The sequence below is a fragment of the Cyprinodon variegatus genome, unplaced genomic scaffold, assembly GCF_000732505.1.
Source record: "Cyprinodon variegatus isolate N-32 unplaced genomic scaffold, C_variegatus-1.0 Scaffold744, whole genome shotgun sequence".
NCBI lineage: Eukaryota > Metazoa > Chordata > Actinopteri > Cyprinodontiformes > Cyprinodontidae > Cyprinodon > Cyprinodon variegatus.
In genome coordinates, this window is record NW_015151197.1 from 191,579 (window position 1) to 215,243 (window position 23,665).

The window sequence follows — 23,665 nt, forward strand, 5'->3', positions numbered from 1 at the left end:
GAGTAACACTACAGCTACAGAAAATGCGCTGTTAGAACATTATAATCGTCCGCAACAAAAAATTTGAATTCATTGAATCAATCTTTTTTTTTTTTACCAGGCCTAGGATGTTCTGAAGTCACATACAACTGTTTGTTTAATATAGAGAAATGAGTTCAATACCCATATCAAATGGTAGTCCATCAAATGTTCATCTTAAATAGGACAGGGTTACTCAACATGAATGAGTAACTCTTATTTAATGCTATTTTAATGCTCTTAGAAATAATCTAAATGCCATCAACAAGTACCCATGACTTATATATATATATATATACACATACACGGCAAAATCCTTCATCTTCACCATGGACAGGCTGCAGCCATGTCTCGAGTTCCTCGTTTTGCCACCACTTTGGTTCAAATTTGCATTTTCCCCATTCTCTAACCCTTTCTCCACCTCAAGCTTCTTTTCCGAAGCATTTTAATACTACGATTATCAAATTTAATGAATTTTAATCCCAATTAAGGCCTTAATTTAAAAAAGATAATAATTTAATGATTTTTAATGATCCGCGGAAACCCTGTAGGAAGAAATGCTACATTGATGTTACGTAAACAAAAGCTTCTCTTTATGAAATAAAAAGGAACATAAATTCATGTAAAATTAAGCAAAAATCCAGAATACATTTGCTAAAGGTTTCCTTTTAAGTCTCAGTTTTAAATAGACCTGTAAAGCAGACTGCAGTCAACTCAATTCATGCACCTTGAACACTTGCATATTTGCATGGAAACACACAGAAACTGAGACGGTGATTGAACATCTTCAAATTAGCAGAAGTTTGCCGAGTTTAGTTCGTATGCCTGAGTGGATTTTAAAAAGTTTGAGAGCTGGAAAAAGACAAAAGTCTGAGGAATGTCGAGCGACTGCGAAAGAAAACTTCAGAAAGTGTAGATAGCAGAAGCGTGGAGTTGCTGTACTTTCAGGTGCAGCGCTGTAGAAGATATATCCTTCCTGAGCGGCGCCGACGGCAGAGATGAATGACACACAAACTTTGATAATGACTGGCTTTGTCAGTAACAGTGAGACCCTCTTTCCCTCCAAATCTCCTCACCGCTTACAGCAGCACTTGACAAGCAGTGCAGCGTCACCACCACTGTCACTGCGCCGCAGAGTGACAGCCTGAGTCCTGCTTCTAGCGCGCCAAGAAGACTCCTTTTGTTGAGAATGGACAACGCAACCGTAGCACACATTTCAACACAGCCGCCCCCAATCCCCCAAAGCCTTATATCACAAACAATAAAAAAAAAAGAGTGCAGAGGCAGCTGCCACAGTCCAGTCAACAGAGGCGGAGAGATGGTGGCACACTCTCGAGACAGTGGGATGCTAAAAGCAAAGGCCTGTTACTTATTCATGTCTCTGCTGAGAAATGAGAGCCTGTTGGTGTCAGAACATTCTCCATAGGCTGCTTTTCTTGACAGCGAAGCCAGGGGCACATGCTCATCTATGTTGCATGGCAGGAGATATTTTTAGAGATGCAAAGGGCTTTTAGCTCAAAGCTTAGATCTCTATTGTTTTCAAACTTGCTAACCTTCTAAGGGACCTGACCATCACCAGATAGGATGTTCTCAGAGCTGATGTTTGCTCAGTCAGGGTGGTTATTTGTACTTATCGACACAGTCGAACAGGGGAGGAACAAGATTTAAGGCAATGATATTTCTCAAGAAATGTAAAGGGTGATGTAATGTTAGCCAGTTTTAGATAAGAATGGAAATCATTTTATTCAAAAGTGCCAAATTACAAATCTTAAATTATTATTTTTGAGGCCCAGATTGTGGGTTGAACTCAGATTTGTCCTGCAGCATTCAAGAAGCTGCAAACAGTTTTAATCTTTAATCTTGGTCTTACATGTTTTTTTTTTCAAATAAGTTTAAGCCAATATAGGCACAATCACAGATATGCACAAGCTTCAAATATAGTGTCAAGTTAACAACCACAAAAAACAAGCTAAGCTAATAATGTAGTTAATCTGTTATAGAAAATCTGCTATTAGTTACCTACAGCTGAAAATAGCATCTGTATTTGAACTATTCATCAGTGCTAATCTAAACGGTATTTCACTATTTAGTATTGTGTCTGGATTAATTCTTTAAAATCACTTGCTTAAAAGAAATCTTATTAACTGACTGACTGAAATTTAAATCAAATTAAATAAAAAAAATTAAAGGATGTTGTGAAATATAGCTTCAGATTTATGAGACCTATTTGTGAAATCCCTCAAAAAACAAGTATTTCTATGATTTTGTTCCCTTTAAACATCTTAGAAATAGTTAATTACAAACATTTAAGTTATTTGAAGTTATAACGTACTAAATTCAGTTCGTGACTATAAGAAAAGGCAGAATTTTTGCAATATAATCTAGGTACAATTAAAAATATTTTCTTAGATTTTATTGAGTCTGATAAGATAAAAATGTACTACCACTTCAACATTTTAATTTCATCCCATTAGACAAAAATATAGGACAGATTTTTTTATTGTCCCCAGAAAATAATGCAAAGATTAAATCCTGTCTGATTCTCATGAACCAAACATGAACTAAACAGGCATCATGTGATCTTATGAGCTGAAGGCAATAAACCAGAATGAGTCTCTTGAAAGGATATGACCTGAAATGGAAATAGAAATTATTTGATATTTATATTCCAGCTTGACATTTTTACTTCCCGTTATGGCAAAGCTTGACTTGTTGCAAATCCCAGAGAATTTGTGACTACCGTAAACAGAAAGTTACCGATTCAATCCCTGCCTCTCACGAGTGATCCCTGCACTAAAATGTCAGAGCTGTAAAACTGTTGATTTGTGCATTTCTGTTGTGACATGATGAGTCATTTAGATCCAATTCTGCTGGGATTTTTAGTTGGTTTAGAATGAAGCTGTTAGAGTACAGACTGTGAAAAAGCATGAAGCATAATGAGCCTCCTGGGGGTTGGTTTATGTACACAGATCAGCTCCTACTTTATGCTTCCGAAAAGCTCAGTCCAAGTGGGCCTGAAGAATTGGAAAGGGAGGAAAATGAATTATATGCTGCTACAATATCACACCGAGGTCATTTAATGAGAGCCTTCATTTTTAAACAATTTAATTTTAAAAACCAGTATTTAGTCATTTCTGTTGAGCAAAGAGTCACTTTATGCTTAGTGGAAAAACTATTTGTTCCAAACTGTATATCTATTCTGCATCTAGCTACACTTCTCCAATTGTTCAGTACTTACAAGTGCAAACAATACAAGTATTTCCTGCATAAATTAAACTAAATTACCTTTTTTTTTTACCGCAAACTAGACAGGTATACTAAATCATTTGCATCTGATATGATCAGAGTGTACGTTTTAGATCGTTTTACATATTTTCTCCCACCTCATTTATAATTGAAACAGTAAAATTGAAGAAAATATGACTGTCAGTCAGGATTTCTCTCTAAAATGAAGCTAAATGCTTCTCTTGTACTTTTTTAAACTGGATTTCCAGCTTGCTTCTTTCTGGTAGTGAAAATTGTCCGAATGTAAGGTGGTAAACAGATTGTTTGAACTTGGGACTTATCCGATTTTCATTTCACCTCCAGCCAGAGGTTTTGGGAAAATCAGGCTTTTTTTCATCAAATAAAATAGTCATGAGAGGCAGGTCTTGTCCTGCAGAGGTAAAGCCAGGCTGAGGTGTGAAATCTGCCGAGCAATTGCTTATGAATTTCCCCCCTGAGCTCTGGTGTATGTCAGTGAGACGTGTCAGCTCAGCCTCTGACAATCACTCGTCACAGCAATGCTGGGGGAAGCATTGGGTATTTTTATCTCCATTTATACAGTTTTCTGAGAAAAAAGGAAAGGAAGCAACAAAGAAAAACAAGGTTTTCATAGTTCAAACTCTGAGCTTATGGGGATACTGCTGCCTAGGAAACCAAAGGGAAGCCAGTAATCAATATTTGCAATAACACAGAGACAGGTAAGGAAATGCAAAGTACTTTTTTTAAAGTAGAGAGAGGTGAAAAGGTTTAACAAACTATTCAGATACACATGCTGAGGATACAAACAGAGAATATGTTCTGTAAATGGAAATAATAAAAAAAAAACATCCAGAAATGAAACTTTGAAATATGTTTTATCAAAAAAAGGTTTTTATTGACAGAAAAACTTTGCTGTGTTATTAGATTTTATAAAAAAGAATCAAAACATTTTGATTTAATGTTTAGAAAGATTTGATTTGACAGATTTTTTCATTTTTTGAAATCTCTTTGAGAGAAGAAAGCTCTGAAAGTGAAGAGAATGTGATCCGTAAATCACTATTTAAAAAGAATGCAATTTGCTACAGTCAATACAAAAAAGAGAAATGAAAAAGAAAATTGGGAAAGAAAATGCATAAGAAGTTCTGTTTTTCAAAGTTTAATTTCCTGACTTTTTTTTTTCAAATATTCCATTTAGAAAATGCATTTGTTTGCAACAATAGAACAAAATTCACTCCATAACTATTACGCAGAAAAACATGATTTAACAGCAACCTTTGCAGAATGAATAAGTCTTAATAATACGCCCTGCTTTAGTGTATTAAAAATGGTAAAAGGATGCAGTGAAGAAAGCAATTTCGAAGGGAAATTAGGAGCAATTTAAAGAGTAGCAATAGAAAAAAAAGAAAAATGATATGTTAAGTTTTCATACAGTCACAGGAAAGCGAGATTCAACCCTCATTCGTGAATTTTCTCACTCAGTTTGGCAGAGGCTGGAGTTTGCAGGTGCAGCCTGTTTATTATTAGCCTCCCATATGCTGTAAAACTTTATCTACACTCACAAACACAGACTCACACAGAGTTTTAGATTACACACATTTATATGCACATCCACATACCACCGTATGGACAATCTTATTTATCACTTTTAGATTCAACATAACCCAAACATAAATTTCCAATAATCTGACTAAAGGAATGACATTTTTTTTTTTTTTTTTTTAATGTTTTTTTCCAGAGTCGGACAGAGACTGAACTGTTAGAGAACTCCTTTTTTAATGTCTGAGGGAAGAGATAAATAAAAAAACCCTGAAAAAATTCAAATTTGATAATTTGATACCCCTATTCGGGATGCTTTTGTTTGGCTGTCCCCAGGTAAAAGTAAAATGATTGCCTCACCATTCTAGAAAGTATTTGAAAGTATTTCAAATATACAGTAAAATAGGATCTTTTTTGAAAAGATGTGGTTATCAATCTAAAAGTCAATATATTCAGAGAAACTCATTGCTTATTCTCAGCGACTTACATGGAGGAGGAAAAACATTCTGCTTTAAAATCTAAGTTTATTCCACAGTGTGAAACCTTTTGACTTAACTCTGTTTGCCTTTTCTTCTTCTTATGGGTTCTGAGCTTTTTTTGTCACAAGAGCTTAAAAGCATGCAGCGCTTGTAAAACTCAAATCTTAAAACGGTCTCCTGTTTTTGTGACAGTTAACCCATGCAGTATAACAAAATAATGCATAAAGATTTAAAACCTTTTTTTAAATAAATGATGCACACTTTATAGAAACGACCAGAAGCTCCAACAACAGGATTATAGCGGGTTGGTAAATATAAAGTCACAGGCATCAATCACCAGTCCGTTTTAATTACATCGTCATGCGGCAGAAACATGCTGTCAGGTTTGCTGAAGGGTTCTAACAAATCTGCTCTAATTGAAAGCAAAAGAATAAAAGTAGTCTAAATGTTTTCAGATGTAATCTGATTTTGACACTAGTCTCTATTTCCACCTCCTGCTCTGCCTTGGTTCAGCTAGGAGCTGTGACAGTGGGAAATACCACGATGTCAGTCAATTTCTTACAGCCTCTGTTAATGTCAGTCACTGCAATCTTTCTTGCCAGCTTTAAACCAACACCTCTTCAGCTGCTTCACCTTCTGTACCATGAAATAAGTAGAAAACCGATTATGTATTAATGTAATAAAAGATGGTTTGGAAAGCCATGATTTAAATAATGTAGTGGTCATGATATATATTTAAAATATAAATGTCATCAGACTCAGTCCCAGTACTGTTCTAATTCACAAGAACACTGAGATTGAACAAAATGCCGCTTGAACAAAAGCAATTTCTAGTGCAGCGCTCACAGAGCTCAGAGTAGTAAAAGTTCTCTTTTCTGTTGCTGTTACTCTGTAAAAGTACATTTTAACATCATTTAAGGCGATAACATTATTCTATATTGCCCATTTACTGGTTTAGTGCGTACCGGTAATTTAAAAAAAAGTTCAGATGCTGAGAGGACAGTGGCAACCAGCGAGCTCTGATGCTAACTGCAGCAAGGGCTAACGTCAGCCCGTCTGCAGCAGCCGTCCCCCGGCATAGCCGTGTGTAAAGTACTGCTGGCTCTGATGGCGATTTGTTGTTTCATTTGGCGAAACGTTTATTTGTGTTTATTCGACTGTGTTAATCATTATTTCCCCTCTAAATGAAAAAAAGTAATAATTTATTATTTTTTAGAGACTATTAATATCAGGAGGTTAAAATGCAGCTCCAGACTTGCTTTGAATGTTGATGTCATGAGTACGTTTCTGTTCCACTTGACACAGCTTTGCTTGGCCTGCTCCCATTCTCACCAAGTCCATACTTCCTGTTTTCTTCTTAGGAACATAATCGGTGAGAACATGAGTCCATTCTCACGTTCTTGTGAATTGAGAATCTTCTAATCACATTCTAACCTATGCAGATGCTCTGTCTGCACTGATGAAGATTTACTGTCATGATTTCGCATGACTTTAGCCTGAAGAAAGCTTGATTTTCTAGTATTTACACCATCAAATTTACTGAATCCCCACAAGTTGAGCTTTCATCCTCAGTTGGTCAACTGATCCATAAGTGTGGCAAATAAACTTCAGCCATGGTAGCAAAAGCCATATAATATAACTTAATTTATCCTTATACAGATGCACTGTACAAAACAGAGAAACATTAAGTACTGTTATTATTTAAATTTTAATTCCCTCATGTTTAAAGCTCAGTAAAGCGTTTTCATGGCAACAGGGGAAACAGTGCTACAGCAGCTTAGGTTTCCCTTTTGGTTCCGCTTTTAATACCAGAGGAAATATCTGTCTTTATTAAGCTACTTCGCCATCTCGTTACTCCTCAATGCTTTGCATAAAAACAGCCTGCAGTGAAAGGAAAGGCATCACAGAATTAAAGCATGACTCCTTCTCAGTTTTTTTACTCCAGTATTTTAACATTAATACAGTAGTCCTTCCCAGTCGTTTTCTCCTGGATGTATGCTCACTAAATTTAACTGCAAACTCATAAATATCTCTCTAAATTTTCCTGAAACCTCTGATCATGGCCAATGATCACCAAACTAGTTTAATCCCCTTCCATGTTATTCCTTTATTTGGGATTTTTTCAAACATCATTAAGAGCACATCAAAGTGCAGTCTTAACAAGGAATAAACTTTGATTCAGTTTCCCAGAAACACATGTGAGGAATATGAATGCATATCATGATTATTAGGACACATTTTAATCATCACACTTCTGTTTTGTGTTTAGTGGATCAAATAATTTTGCTTTCGAAACAGACACCATCCATCACAGCAACGCTGATTGATTCTGTCCTTACCTGTCAATGTCTCCCTGCATCTCTTTGCTTCCTCTTTGCGTGTTCTCTCGGGGTGAAGCCACATCTGAGGATCGACCTGTATTCCTAGCATACAGGTGGAGGCCACTGTCGGTTAGGTATCTGAGAACGGAAAAAGAAGTTAAAAACTGAAAATGTATATCTAAAACAATTGCTTTTGTCTTTCATACATTAATTTTTTTATTTGATTTTAATTTGTTTTTCTCCAATAAACACAGCATCAAACTGCAGTATCAACTTTAAGATGTACAGGAAACCTCAATAATAATTCAGTAAATGTAAATTTAACGCCCATCAACTACGCAGAGGCATAATTCTACCTTGATATAAACCACTATTCTGTTCAAAATTGGATTAAGTAATTTGTAAAATGTGTAAAATTGCTCAGATTTCTCCAGCTTATATTTAATGTTTGGAAACTTTTAAGCATATGGTAGAAATATGTGAGTTTGTATTGATATGGAAGTGAGAAAGAGGCTTTTACATCATTCGTTACCATAGTAATTAATGAAGGTCACCAGCCAGAGAGGCATTTTGATGCTTTTGACGAAGCTTCTCTCCTTTCTTATTGAGGTAATCTATTATTTTATTAAGAGCCAACAGTCTGCGTAAATGCATTATCTAACTCTTCCTATTCAAGGCAAGAAAAAGCCAAAGACAGCCTTGGTGGATGACAGCAGCCTATTTGTCCTGATGTAGAGAAAGAAGAATGAGGCCTTGGTTTGCTGTGTGAAAAGCCAGCGAAACATTCATTTCTGAGCACTTTTGAACAAACTCTGAATGGAAATGACTCATGTCACTCGTCAAATAGACCTTGGAAGTAGTTTAAGAGGAAGTAGAAGGATCTATAATGAGAAAAGTAATGATGTATTTCAGAAAATACTTCCTTAAAACCAACATTTTAGCTCTTATATGATGAATTTCAGAAAGTACTTCTTTAAAACCAACATTTTTAGCTCTTAAATGATGGATTTCTGAAAATAATTCTTTAAAACCAACATTTTTAGCTCTTATATGATGAATTTCAGAAAGTACTTCTTTAAAAACAAAATTTTTAGCTCTTAAATGATGAATTTCTGAAAATAATTTTTTAAAACCAACATTTGTAGCTCTTAAATGATGAAGTTCTGAAAATACATCTTTAAAACCAACATTTTTAGCTCTTAAATGATGAATTTCTGAAAATAATTCTTTAAAACAAACATTTTTAGCTCTTAAATGATGAATTTCTGAAAATAATTCTTTAAAACCAACATTTTTAGCTCTTATATGATGAATTCCAGAAAGTACTTCTTTAAAACCAACATTTTTAGCTCTTAAATGATGAATTTCTGAAAATATTTCTTTAAAACCAACATTTTTAGCTCTTAAATGATGAATTTCTGAAAATACCTCTTTAAAAACCAACATTTTTAGCTCTAAAATGCGTAGCTAACAGCGTTCAGAGTCTACAGATTGAAAGGTTTCTTCCCTGTTGTTTAAAAAACTGTTCATGCTTTGCCAAACAGGTTAAAAATAATTCTGAACATAAACTTTAATAAAAAACAAACAAAAAAAAGATAAAGGCAAAAACTATATGATCAGACTTTATTCAAACTTTGCCATTTTTGTCCTGTTTTTCTCAGGAGATCTCAGGAGACCAGTTGTAGCCTGGAAGGGGCTTCCAAAGGATCATAGCAGCATGAGTTTTATCGAAATGAGCCAGACTTATGGAAGAGTATCTATGAGACAGATGTGCCAAAGTAGAGATGTAGGACCATTGATTTTAAGCTTACGCTATTATGAGTATATTTAGTTTTTCTCATTATTCTTTAGTGTTAAAACTTGGTGAGTGATTGACAGCATCCTAAAACAAGTGGAAACATTGGTACCAATCCAACATGGCGGATATGAAGATAACTAGCTACCTAGCATTAATATCTGAAATGTTTAAATTTAATGGTTAGTCTTTGTTTAAAGGTTAATAAAATGTTTTAATAAAGTACTTTTTCTAAAAGGGGCTTTTATGTAAATTGAGTTTTTTCGTATAATCAACGTTACAAACCTGGAGGGGTCAGAGTGCCCGCTGTAACGGCCTGTGTTGGCGGTAGCGCCCGCTGTGCTGGATCTGGGCGCAGAATACCCGCTTGGCATTGAGGGGGCTTCTCCTGCCTGGAGACGTGGGGTCTGGGTTTGGCCAAGACGCCAGGCCATGGGGGAGGAACGAGCAGCAAGGGCGGGGAGACTCCGCCCGTTCACCTCAGTCGTCACCGTCGTGTCGAAGGTTGTTTCCAATGTACTGCAAAGAGATGATGATACGAATAAAACAATACATAAACTTATGACAAATTTCAAAGGAATTAACATGATTAAAGATATTTATTTTAAAAATGACATTTAATTGTGCTTAAAAAAATACTTGTTTTATAGTAAGACATGTACAGCTGATTTAAATACTAAGAAAAAAAAAGGATAAAAATGAAGAATTTCATATATTCAATGTGATTATTACACTCAGTAGAGCTGATCATTTGTTTAAAAATGTATATTTATTTTTTTATTGCAACATTTCTCTACACAGGATCCAAAAACCCCCCCGAAATGTATCTATTATAAACACTGAGGCAACCTTTTCCTATGTCCATGAGTCTCTACATAGAAAGTCAAGCCTGTCAGTTGTGGTACCTTGCTGGAGCTCTCTCTGCTGGGAAAAAGAGTGAACTACATGCTGTCACAGAAAAAGACCCGATACGAACCCATACAGCTGCACTAATTTGCATTTTTATGAAAAAAACCCTCCTATTTTCTAATCCAGTCACAAACATTGATTCAATCTGCAGCCTGTTTGATTACACAAAACATGTGCTTGGAAAAACAGAAAAGGTTTGGGGCTCAGATTGGGATTTTGGATCTTTCTCTTTGAAAAACCACCTATAGGAGAACTAAGTGGCTGCAAACTAACAACATTCTTTCATAGTGACTTTGCATTTGTGCATTTATTGTCATTTCTTGGAAACGTTTGAGGAGAAAACATTTTAGAAGCAGATTTATCTTCATGAGTGGGAGGAGAAGCCTTTTGAATGCCTGTTTCTGCAGACTGGTCATCATTATGTGGCAAAACGAATGCTATCCTAAAGCAATGTCTCACAGTTTGCAGATAGAGGTGTGAGAACTGCTCTGTGTGTGAGAGTGTGTGTGGAAAGGACAGGATGCTGCACCCCACACTCTAAAGCCAGGTGCCAACATGAGAAGGGCAGTAATGCCAGCCATGTTCATGACTAATCTCTATCAACACCTTCTGAGACTGATGACCCGAGCAAAACCTTGATATTGTGTCTAACAATCAATTTGAGGTGACTGCAGAGTTCTAGCAATCAATTTGCCAGTTTACTGTTGAGAATGAAGCATCTAAATCAGTAGCAACCAAGAGAAAGATCAGAATGATAAATTGGATGAGGAAAAGCACAAAAAGACAGGAGTTTTGTTGGAAATGTGGGAAAATTACTATATCTGTCTAAGCAATGTGAAATAGAGGAGATAAAGAGCAGACAGGAGCAGTTTTGGTGCAAAGGGACTCCATAGAGCTCATATCTATGTAATAATTATCAGTAGCTATGGCGTTATACTGACAAAATCAGTTTTTAGGCAATCTATGTTACTTTTTTGTCTGTTTTAGTCACTTGATAGAACCAGGCATTAGTGCTTGCTGACATAGCCATTGTTTTTAATTACAAAGATGGTCAAACATTTTTGTTCCAGTAAATTCTGGAGATGCCAACTCATATCCAAAATATTTGTTTAAGCCAATCACGTGCGACCAAATGGGCAGAAAAGGGAAATTTTTAACATGGGTGGGAAAAATCTACAATAACCAACTGCCAGGCCAACTTATAGGGGATCTACAAGAAATGGATGTTAGGTAGTATAGTATAAGCAGGTTAGGTAGTATAAGCAGAAAGCACAATGGCGTAACTAAACTGCTTATGTTCATTTGTTGGAAAAGAAGATGGATTATTTACAACTGAGAACAAGAACTGACAAAGTACTGCTATGGTTTTGTTTTTGCCTGCCTCTATTTGGGATGCAAATGCTTCATGCATGTCCACTGGATCCCTTCCAGGCCCAGTTAGATGGGTTCAGGTAGATAACATAGTTTCCTCCACTCAAATGAGTATTTTCTGCTGAGAAACTTTAATCATCATGCACTTGAATTTATAAGTTAAAACAACAATTCTAATATTGAAAGTATAGAAATACTACCATCATGTGGAAGGTGGGCCAGTTGGTTGCAATAGAGATTCAATAAAATCAAGAGGACATTGGTCTCACAAAAAACCTCCCATGCTTTTGGGGCATTAAACAATTTGACAAGTCCTGCTTTCTTCCTAAGGTTTGTTTGTTCTCCCAAAATCTAACAGATGGACTTACGACTGGACATTTAAATATTTCTGTATGAATGAAAATCCTTTAAAATTTCATCAAATTACTGATAAATATTGGTATAGAACTTTAACTCTCTCCAAATGAAAACCATATTTTCCAGGGAGCTGCTACCTCTCTGCCTATCTCGGTTTCAGTGAAGTGGTAGGTATAACACAGAGCTATAAGTAAAAAGATAAACTCAGGGGGGATTATTTTGTGCTTTGCAATGAGCTCAGTTGGAGAAGAACTCCTCTCGACAGCAGGGGTGCAGCTTATTCCTGAGCAATGCTAAATATAAGTACACTGTCTCCTACTGCTGCTAATGAGCTCCCAATTGAACAGCCGGGTCTCGGACAGGTTAATTCAATTCGTATGCATTGTTTGAGCAAATTTCTAGTTAAATATTAGCCACGGTGGCACCTCTAAACTCCAACATTAGGAATATTCTTCAGTGCAATCCGCTGCTCTGCAGAGCATATGAACACATCAGGTTAAATGGTCAGCTTTTGCAAGAGGCCAAAAAGTCTAGTTCCCATATATGCACCCATGCAGCTGTCAGAACAGTCGAGTCACATTCCATCTTCCATTACAGGCTGAAAACCCATCTTCTCCAGAGGTGGTTCTGATTACCTTCATCACATTGAATCATACCACTTTACCTCTCAGAATGCCAATTCTGACAAGAACATTGTGAAGTGTTGAAAAGCGCCTCTGGCTCTGACCCATTATTACCACCAAGCACGTGTAATTCGATCGTTTCAAGCTAACCTGCATTTCAGGGATACAGTTATTGGACGTCATTTTGTGTGGAAGGCAATATTCAGATGAATATATTTCATACGTGTATTCACAGTGGACAGACAGCCATCTCTTCAATTTAAAATATATACCTGCCTCACACAAATGTAAACACAAAATAAACAAACCCACCCAAGTAAAGCTAATATGCTCAGAATATCATGCAGCAGAACTACTGAAACACAGCTTCTTGTTCATCAATATTTTTTATTGTCTGCATCACTTATTGTAATAAAGCTACACTCCCAGTTTAAAAAAAAATGCTACACCTCAGTTTTTATCCTTTGAAATCTATCTAAAAGTGTAGAATATGAAAAGATGTCTATTGAAAAAAATAAACAACAGTCTATCCAAAGAATATATCTACTTATCTACAGCACTACAGCTTATAGGCAAACCACTTTATCCATGTGTGCCTTACATTCTAATCACCATACTATGGCCTCTATAACCAGTCCTGTTCATAACTTCTATAGAGAGGATTTCTAGGTGCAGCCAAAGGGCTGGAGGGAGTCTGGTTAGGGGAACTGTTCGTCCTGCTGCTTCCCTTGTGCTAAGACAGCATTAGCAGGTGTAGTTCATGGTAGGATGAAGATCAGCTCCTTCAAGTCTGACGCCATGGTTCTAGACTGTAAAACGGTGGCTTTTCTCCTTAAAGTTTGAAAAGAGTTCCTGCTTCAAGTGGAGGAGTTCAGGTATCTTGGGATCCTGTTAACCAGTGAGGGGTGAATGGAGCAAGAAATCGACAGATGGATTGCAGTGGCTGCTGCTATTGTGCAGAGGCTTCACCGGTCATTTCAGGTTAATAGAGAGCTCAACCAAAAGACAAAGCTCTCAGATTACCAGTCAAGATCCACACGTGGCTGAAATTTGCCTCCTCTGCAGGGTGGTTGGGAATTCCCTAAGAGATACGGTGAGGAATTTTGTCATCTAGGAGAGGCTAAAAGCAGAGCCGCTTCTCCTCGACACCAACATGGAGGAGGCCCAGGGGCTGACCCCAGACCCAATGGGGGGACTATACCTCTTGGTTTCCCTCAGAGGAGAGCTGGGGTAGATATCTTGTGAGAGAAAAGTCTGGAGTTTCTGCTGGGACTTTTGGCCCTGCAACTTGGTCCCAGAAAACAAGTACAAACAGATATCCTACTACATGGCTTAGAACCTCATCTTTCTTTACAGCAACTCTCAAACTGTTTGCTTCTTTTAATGGTTGGAAACAAATCAGTTTACATCTTGACATTTGTACGGAAATCCCCTGCAAAACGTTGGCTTTGTCAACTTGCAAAACAAATAACTAGAAGTGCAATTTAACCTATATTTGAAATCATATAAGATCAGACCCTTAATGTAATGTGAATTCAAAACTAACTACATCCTAAATAATCTTTGAGAAAGATGTTTTAGACTTAACCGCCAGAAATCCTTAACTAAAAATGACTTCATCATGTCTGCCACTTGCCCTTTCCATGTAGTTCATACAACCTCCACTGGGGTGCTTTAACTAATGTGTATCCTTCAATATAGTGAGCCTCTGAGGAATGCACAAACTTTTTAAAAGATGAACAGCTCTGAGAAACTGCAATTTGAAACAGATATACAATTTGAGTCCTCCAAGATTGATCACATTTAAAGGAGCTTTAGCTATGACGGGATGGAGACTAAACACGAGTGTTTCAGGCATTACGTTTCTAACTTCCTCCGGAAGACACTCTTCAAATTTTATCTCCATTTTGTCCACAAGGTGGCGCCAATTCTCAACCTATCTGCTTGGTGTCAGATACAAAACCGTCTATTGTGAACACCGTTTCTCGCCAGGCAGTTTATTGTGTGACATCAACTAAGTGTACGTGGTTGTAAACATGGATCTTTGCATGGATGTCAGTTTTAAACCTGCCTCGCTTGTGCCTTTAGTATGCGAAGACCACCAAAGAGTGCAGAATGCCCATGCATATAAAGCCCTTAACTCAGCAATCTCTTTGGCATAGTATTCTCTGCATTTAGACCTTGGTAAATTAAAAGGGATTCTCTTATTCGTACAGTCAACAATAAAATCATCGAGTTTTGTAGTTCAGTATCAGTTTGATGGCTAAATATGACATCGGGTGCAAATAAAACCTAGGTCAAAGAGTTGGGATTGTAGAATGCAGAACAGAACCATGTTTTATTAAACAGCAACAGATATACAATAACATCGGAAAAAAAGAAGTAACTCATGGTTAATTATTTTGACCTGCCACTCAGAATACTCTGAGGATGACTTTGTTTCTTTCATAGAAATTAGTAGAAAACCTGCTTCAATTCTTCTTAGTGATGACATTTAGAAAACTGAGACAATGAAGGAGGCTTTTACTAACAACACTTGGTGTCAGCATGGTCATATAGCAGTGAGCAGACATTTCTGCATCCCACATATTGAACTGTTTAGCCGCAAGGCAACAGACCTTCGGTGCAGGAGGATTTCATATGCCATATTTTTGCTGTTGCTCTGCTAACCAAGCAGCCATGTGTGAGGTCTTCACCTTATTGATGTGATATGCCAGAGTCTAATGCTGGCGCTTTCTTCTGTTTTGCTATTGCATCTGTTGTATGCTCTTGGAACTCTAAAAGTATTAGCGGACCATTATAGGATGAACCCTATTTTGGCCAATAGTGCTGCTAGTTATACACAGTAGCATATGCAGCACTAAACAAGATGTAAATATATGGATGGACGATTTCATGGGAAGATGAATGGATGGATAAAGGAATTTTCCTAAGATCAATACATTTGTAAACTCAATAAGATCTACTTGGTTAAATAAAGGTTATATTTGCAGATAGATGGATCAATGAAAGGTTATTCAGAAGATCGGATGAAACAATGGAGAAAATGTTGACATAGTCATCAGTCATTTATGTCTTTTTTGTCTAGTGTCTTTAATCAAAACTAAGAAGACTACACTCCTTGCAGCTGGTTTACTGGGATATGAAATGGTATTAAGGGAAAATACTGGACAAGGGATAATGACAAAGATTCATTACCCAAACCATCATGCTGATGACAGCACTCTTTTATCCAGAGCAGAGATTATCATGGCCTGACCAGCCTCTTCACAGGGGCAAATTGGCATGCAGAGTCTGAAGCTCACTTTACGCTGAGCAAATAAACATGTCCAAGATAGGGGTGCACTGGATTACTTTTTAAATTAAATCTCGGATCATGGAGGCTCAAACTGCTAATAATAAGTTCTGATGACGCGTGCATCAAATACTTCATACTAACTGTCCCGGTGCCATCAATGCTCATAAATGAGAAGTCTCTCCCCCTCATACACCTCACACTCCAATCCTCATGTCTTTTTAAACAGTGGTAATACAATGGCGCTATATTGATCTTTCCCTGGCCGAGACTCCGAGTGGAAAGCAAACACAGATTCATGCACACACACAGCCACAGACTACCATCTGTCATGGCTGTCGGCAGCCTGGCCACCATCTTCCTCTCTAAATGGGGCAAAACACATAAAATAATAGACTGAGGGAGGAGAGGAGCGAGACGGGGGAGTGAACCATTGCTCCAGGAGCTGACAAATACTGATGGTTATCCTTTTCTATTCACCTTGTGTTCTTAGATTCTCCATCGGGCCAATGGCTCACAGGTTTCTAGAGAGCTAGTTAGATTATATCAGGTGTTGAGAGGCAGAGTATCAAGTGGCGAGAAAGGAGAATCCAAGTTTTATCAAACATGAAGCCCAAAGACATGGATGCCTGTTGGAACTAAGATAGAAATCACAGAGTGATGAAAAGATAGCCTTTTGTTTTCTTTTTGCCCAAGTGCAACTTGAAAATCTCTTGTCGGTCATAACTGAAGACATGCCTGATGTTATAACGACCTAAACATCTATTTTTGTCATTAAGGACCTATATTAGTTCCTTTGTTTGATTATCTCTGATACAAATGATCACTTCCTTCATTTTGAGGCAGTTTTCTCTGAAACTTTCCATTTACAAAAAGATCAATGTGTTTAAGTAGCCAGCTGCAGCTACTAGATGCATTTGTTAAAAAATCCTAAAAACTCAGCTTTTAACCAAAGGAGAGGTGTGTAAATATCACAGTACAGAGAAACATTTAGCAGCAGTTATTAGTTGCTTTTTACAAATCTCTCCCGAGTCAAGAAATGTTTATTTACGAAAGAATCTAAAATATGAAAAAAGGAAGTTAGAGTTAAATCTTAGTGAGGGCATAGTAAAGGTACAGTAGAGGTACAGTAGAGTTAAGGATTCACTTAAAGAGGTAAATACTAGCTCAGATTGCTTGTAGAGGCAGATTGTCGCCTAGTTCTTCAAAAAATCACTTTGATGGAACTTCATTTAGGCAATGCCATCTGTCTGCCTACCTGTGGCTGATCTGTGTCCCCCGCAGACTGGACATGGTCTCCTCCAGGTTCTGCCGCAGGTCAGCGATGTTCTTTACCGTCCTCATACGCCTCGTCTCAGGATCCTCTCCTGCTGAGACATGATTTTTGTTTGATTTACTCAGATGCTTAGATCAGCACCCACACACTCAAAGATACACAGCTCTCCTTCGTATTCTAGGATGGCAATACGAACGGCGGTGATGACGTTTTGTCACCACTCATCTCAGAAGGGGGGAGCAGAGTAGTGACCAATCGCTGTGGCAGCAAGTCTCTTGCTGACAGCTCTGAATCTATATGGTAAACATACTGTCAGGATGCACTACATGCACTTTACCTTTTTCTATTTTATCTTTGGGTTTCCCTCCAGGCTGAAGCAGAAATGTCACCATAAATCTGTCAATCAGTTCAGGACACTCTGGATTGTAAAGGTAACCTCTCCCAGAGTCTCAATGTTGAGGGTTGGGAAACCCTCTGACTTCCCACCTAAAACAGCACATCACATTGCCCAGTTTGCACTAATCTACATAAAAACCACTTGTTGAACAGAGTTATTAGAAGCGTTCTGACGGAGAGCTGCTAATAACACCCTTTAGGCCATATTTCAGAACAGAAAGCAGAGGGGGCACACCAAAATATCTGCTTGTCTCATCCAATTAAGCCTCCCTGTTAACTTGTTAAGATAGACTGTGTCTGCAGGCTGCTGAAACAGAACGGGTAATTAACAAGAGGGATGAGACACGGAGCGGATGGCAGTCACTCTGCTTTCGAGGTTAAATGTACTTCTAAGCTATAATGGCCTTATTGGTATCCTCCCAGCTGTACAAGAGATTTTAATATCCCTTCTTATGAATGAGAGTGTTGGCTAAACAGAGTTTTCTCTTTAGGTTCCCCCCTCCCCCACTTATTGCCCATTGTCAGTGAATCACTTTTCACTGGTTATGAAACCACTAGCAAATCTGGCTTTTTTGATTCACTTCCAGTTACTAAAAGCAAAGGAGAGTCATGTGTCAGAGACAAAAAAGTGTCAGGTTCAATTAGACAATAGCCCCATTTACACTACCCTCTGAAAACTGATCCGTGCCGTGCTTGGATCAGTTAACCGTGCAAAGCTTGGTTCCTTAGGAACGTTTACACACCATGCTAGCACAGTTCCTCGCCTCCTACTGACGATCTACGGTACTACTGCTCTCTAGAGGTAAACAAGCAAATCAACATGGAGGCGATCGTAACAATCAGGAAGTTTGCGGAGAGTCAGAGAGAAGAAGGCAGGCTTTTGTGAATTTACTTCAGAGAGACGGGTTTTGGGAATTAGATAAGACAAACGATAGTCTAATTAAGCAGAATCATTACTGGAAATTGTGTGGCAAGGTAGGGAAGCTAGTATTTTTATGAATGCACTGCAACAAAAACAACAACCATGGCAGATGATGATGCAGACAGCAGTATTTATGTTTAACCATGTGAAAAGATTGAGTTTTTATCGTTGGAAAAGACCTCTAGATGCACACCGGTATTACCATCAATGTTTACTTCCGTAAACATAGAGCACACAGTAAAAAAAAAAATCGGATTTCACAAAAAAATCTGAATTGAGCATCAAGGCCTGCAGTGTGAACGTAGCCAGAGTTGCAGTTTCATTGTGGTGACAGATTCAACCTTAAACCTCCATCCTACAGTTAAAGTGTTAGGAGGAGAATAAAGACAATCCTGTTTCATTTTTTGGTTCGTTTTTTCAAACCAAAAAAAAAATATTAATCAAAATAGCTGTCCTTTTTTGTGGTGCTTTTATACTGAGGTATGTTACATGTAGTGTATATCAGCTGGTTTCTAAAAGTTACAAGGCTCTTTAAAATTACTCTTGTACTGATACAAAACAAATTACATGCATTTTTCGATAGTTAAGCACATTTAGATGCAAATATTTTTGAATACTTAGGTATTTTCAAAAGCGAGTACTGGTACTTTAACTTTAGTAGATTTTTGACCCAGTAACTTTTACTTGTGGTTGAGTAAAATTTGACTATGAATATCAATACTTTTTCTCAAGTACTACAGTTGAGTACTTCATCCACCTCTGTTGTTAGACCATCAACTCATGCAAATAGTGATGCAAAAGTGTGAGACAATTTTCCACATGACTGGTGGACTCGTTGTCAGCTTCTGTATTTTCTAGACATGTCAAGATAGGCCTGTGGTCCATTTAGGTTGTGATANCCATTGTCAGTGAATCACTTTTCACTGGTTATGAAACCACTTGCAAATCTGGCTTTTTTGATTCACTTCCAGTTACTAAAAGCAAAGGAGAGTCAAACGATAGTCTAATCAAGCAGAATCATTACTGGAAATTGTGTGGCAAGGTAGGGAAGCTGGTATTTTTATGAATGCACTGCAACAAAAACAACAACCATGGCAGATGATGATGCGGAGAGCAGTATTTATGTTTAACCATGTGAAAAGATTGAGCTTTTATCGTTGGAAAAGACCTCTAGATGCACACCGGTACTACCATAGAGCACACTGGCCTGTGACGTCATTGCATCCTCTACCGTGCATGTGGGACACTTGTATTGTATGAATGCAGTTCACACAGGAAATCACATACAAGTTGCATATATATGGAAATATGAACGGCAACACAAAAAATAAATCGGATTTCACAAAAAAATCGGAATTGAGCATCAAGGCCTGCAGTGTGAACGTAGCCAGAGTTGTAGTTTCCTTGTGGTGATAGATTCAACCTTAAACTTCCATCCTACAGTTAAAGTGTTAGGAGGAGAATAAAGACACTCCTGTTTCTTTTTTTGGTTCATTTTTCAATAAAAAATATTAATCAAAATAGCTGTCCTTTTGGCGTTTTTATACTGAGGTTTGTTATATGTGGTGTATATCAGGTGGTTTCTGAAAGTTACAAGGCTCTTTAAAATTACTATTGTACTGATACAAAACAAATTATATGCCTTTTTCGATAGTTAAGCACATTTACTGTAGATGCAAATATTTTTAAATATTTTCAAAAGCGAGTACTTTGGTACTTTAACTTTAGTAGATTTTTGACCAAGTAATTTTTACTTGTGGTTGAGTATAATTTGACTATGAGTATCAACATTTTTTCTCAAGTACTACAGTTGAGTACTTCATCCACCTCTGTTGTTAGACCATCAACTCATGCAAATAGTGATGCAAAAGTATGAGACAATTTTCCACATGATTGGTGGACTCGTTGTCAGCTACTGTATTTTCTAGACATGTCAAGATAGGCCTGTGGTCCATTTAGGTTGTGATAAGAAGAGAATGAGACCTTAAGGAAAAAACAGGGACGCTGAATTAAGCACAGCAACAGGAATACTTCTCTCATTTTCAGCTTTGAGCATTTGTTTGTCTTGAAACATGCCCAATCTTGTATGAGATAATTCTCTTTTTGCAGCACTCATAAAATGCCCGAATTCGGCTACAGGAGGATAACAATTTACTAACACTCCTTAATCTGCAGTATATTCTTGAAAGAATCACATACCTAACCTGACATTGGTTTGCCCTGGGCTAAGCAGCCTTATCATTCAGTTATGATGCCTGTAGACTGTACAGATATCACAATAACTGAAACCCATGACCAAAACCACTGCAAGCCTCTACCAGGGCCTTTCAACACTTGCAGCTTCATTTAATTTTGACTGCTTACTTTGGGCACTTAAACTGATAAATATTCTGCGAGCTGTGCGGAGAACCTATCTGTCTTGGGTTTACTGCAGGGTTTACTTGCTTTCAAATCTGCAATCTTTCAAGCAACTTCGATAAATTAATGTCTTTCTTGCAATAGTGGCCCTTAAGATATGGACCTTATAATAACAATGCAGCACACGATCAATGTGAATAAATTGAGGAGGATAGAACTTTCTTTCCTATTCCACAAATTCAGTCGTTCTGCCAAGACACTGAAAAAACCCTCCAGGCTTTGAGGTATTCTCTGTGACAGCGCTTTGTTTGCTTGTCCGGATGCATTGATTTTAAAATTCCTGCCAGCTTAAAGGAAAAAAACAAATTCTTTAAACAGCAAATAACTTAAATATGGGTGCCTTAAGGATTAGATATACAGCTACAATGCAGGCAATTAAAGGATTATTATGGTCTGTCATGACTGTACAGGACCTCAAGACATACAGCAGTCTCTAGTAAAGGATCAACTACCTTCAACCCAGACACTGACCTCAATTTTGCTCCAACAAAGTGCAGAGCCATTTTAAGTAATTGAGGTCATAGTTTATCTTTATTGTTCTCATCTCTGACTCCAAAGCTTATGTCTATTCTAAGGCTGCCTAACAAGAATCAGTGCATAAAAAGGCATATAATACAGAGTGGTCAGACTTTTGTGTCCTGAATTTAGTCCTTTTAGAATCAAACACAATAGAATATTTTAAAAAATGTCCACTGGCACCACACCTGAAGCGGAACTACTCTTCCTTTGTCATTTCTCTGCTTCCTCATCCTTATGTCTATCCATCAACCCATCCCTGAACTCGCTGAGGCACCTCTGAGAAATATCCAATTACAATCCCATTACAAAGTGACACGAAGAGATCAGACCCAGGATTCTCCACCATGAGTGGACACTTCATGCAGTATTGGAGAGCAGCCAAAGGCGTGCCTGTGCATTTATGAGCAATTATTTGCACAGCAGCAGGGGTCTCACCTGGATTATACGACAGCTGGATTGTCTAAATCTCTTCCTTAGGAAAATCTCTTAAAAAATGCACAGACTAGAGGATGCGTGCTTAAGAAAGAGAAATATTTCTCCTAAATATCAGGCTTGTTGTGCTGCATTTCATCGGGACTGTTTGTTCCAGACCACGTTGCCTAAGTCCATTCCTGAAGAGAGACTACTCTGCAACTCTTAGCCGTAATGCTACCCCAATGCACTTAAACAAATGGTCAAATTTTCCCTCCAGCTTGTTGTTCAGCTCTGCAGAGGCTCGGTGGTGATACTTTCATTTGATTCAGGTGTGATGGAGTCTAAAAATGGAGATAAGTAGCTCTTAAGGCCTGGACTTGGACAACGCTGTTCCTAACCAACACACACACACAAAAAAAAAACATGATTTAAAAAAAATTGTAGAATAATTTTGGGCGTTAAAAAGAAAAAAAAAATCTGGGGAGTGTGGTGTGCATATAAAGAATCCCATTCTGTGAATACCCTACTGAATTACTACCTTTCGAGATGTGTCTTTTTCATATCGATTTTTTTTTTACATCGTTTTCTGTGGAAAACAACTCAATGTTAGTCAGATATGATATTCAATCAATCAAAATCAGTACAGATCCTCTAATAGATTTATCTCTAGACTTTGACTGAGCCATTCTAACCAGAAACACTTGCTATCAATTAATGAAGTAATCTAGAGTTGTTTGATCTCATCGTCCGACTAACAATTAATTGATAAGCCTCCATTTTTCCATTCAAGTTTTTTTCTTTTATCAAGAGGATCAGCTGTAAATGCTCGTCAGTATCCAGTTATTCTGAATGATGCAGGCTAAGCTAGTGCAGTTGTGCACCCTAAATGAATGAACCGGCATGTTTAGGCGATCAGCTGTTTATTCAATCTATAAATGTCCCTGTAACGATTAACATCTGATTTTTTTGTTTTTGAGTCCAAAAGCATTTTAAACCGATTGTGAAACTTTGTGCATGGAACCGTACCTGCAAATCCAATAAGACTAAAGAACGCAGGAGTTGTTTGATTAAAATCAATAAACAAAATAGTAATGAATATATAGCCTATATTCTTATCAATAATACCCAAAGTTGACATTCATATCCATAATTCGTGGATGTGTTGGCTTTGCTATGGCTTTAAAGGTCTTCAGCAAATGTTTTGCAAAATTGTTTATTTCTAATAGCATCATGAAGGCTTAAAAATAATCTATAATGAAAAAAAAAAGAAATGTAATTCTTTTTCCATATCCTTTTGATTGCCACGCTTGGTAATCCATGCATCTTTAAATTTGCATTTATCAGACATGGCATTACTTGATGACCAATCAAATATGATTGATAATTCAGCAAATCACTGAAGAGAAAACTTCACAGAGATTTCCTGTTATTCACACATTCCCATTCCTTAACAAACAATAACGACACACTGACGGCAGTCATCATAGGAGTGAAATCTAAAACTTAATAAAAAACATTCAAAGGTTGGGTTTCTTTTAATGGTAATTTAAAAAAACTTCCCAGCCCTTAAAGTTTTTTTTTTATTCCAAAACTTTTCATGATTTAAATCATCCAAGGGAATCATGACAAACACATTTTTCACACTTTCCAGATTTCTGTTTTTTAAAATAATCAACCAGCGGGGAAAAAACTAAATAAAACGTATTAACTTTCTTCCATTCCAGTTTTTTATGTTCTGTGTTGAACAGATCTACAATTTCCCAATTAAAAAAC

The 23,665-nt window shown here is 37.3% G+C and overlaps 1 protein-coding gene across 14 annotated transcripts in view; it reads right to left on the bottom strand.

The window, feature by feature from the left end:
• The window catches only part of nav3 (neuron navigator 3), a 210,638-nt gene that overhangs the window by 57,535 nt on the left and 129,438 nt on the right, over positions 1–23,665 (bottom strand). For 10 of the 14 annotated variants that reach the window (XM_015395526.1, XM_015395525.1, XM_015395522.1 and 7 more), the window contains 3 exons: positions 17,206–17,317; positions 9,678–9,911; positions 7,616–7,735 (listed from right to left, as the gene is read on the bottom strand). In XM_015395526.1, the coding sequence (XP_015251012.1) occupies positions 7,616–7,735; positions 9,678–9,911; positions 17,206–17,317 (466 nt within the window). The remainder of the gene's footprint in view (positions 1–7,615; positions 7,736–9,677; positions 9,912–17,205; positions 17,318–23,665) is intronic. The other 4 variants (XM_015395532.1, XM_015395533.1, XM_015395519.1 and 1 more) reach the window with 1 other exon arrangement.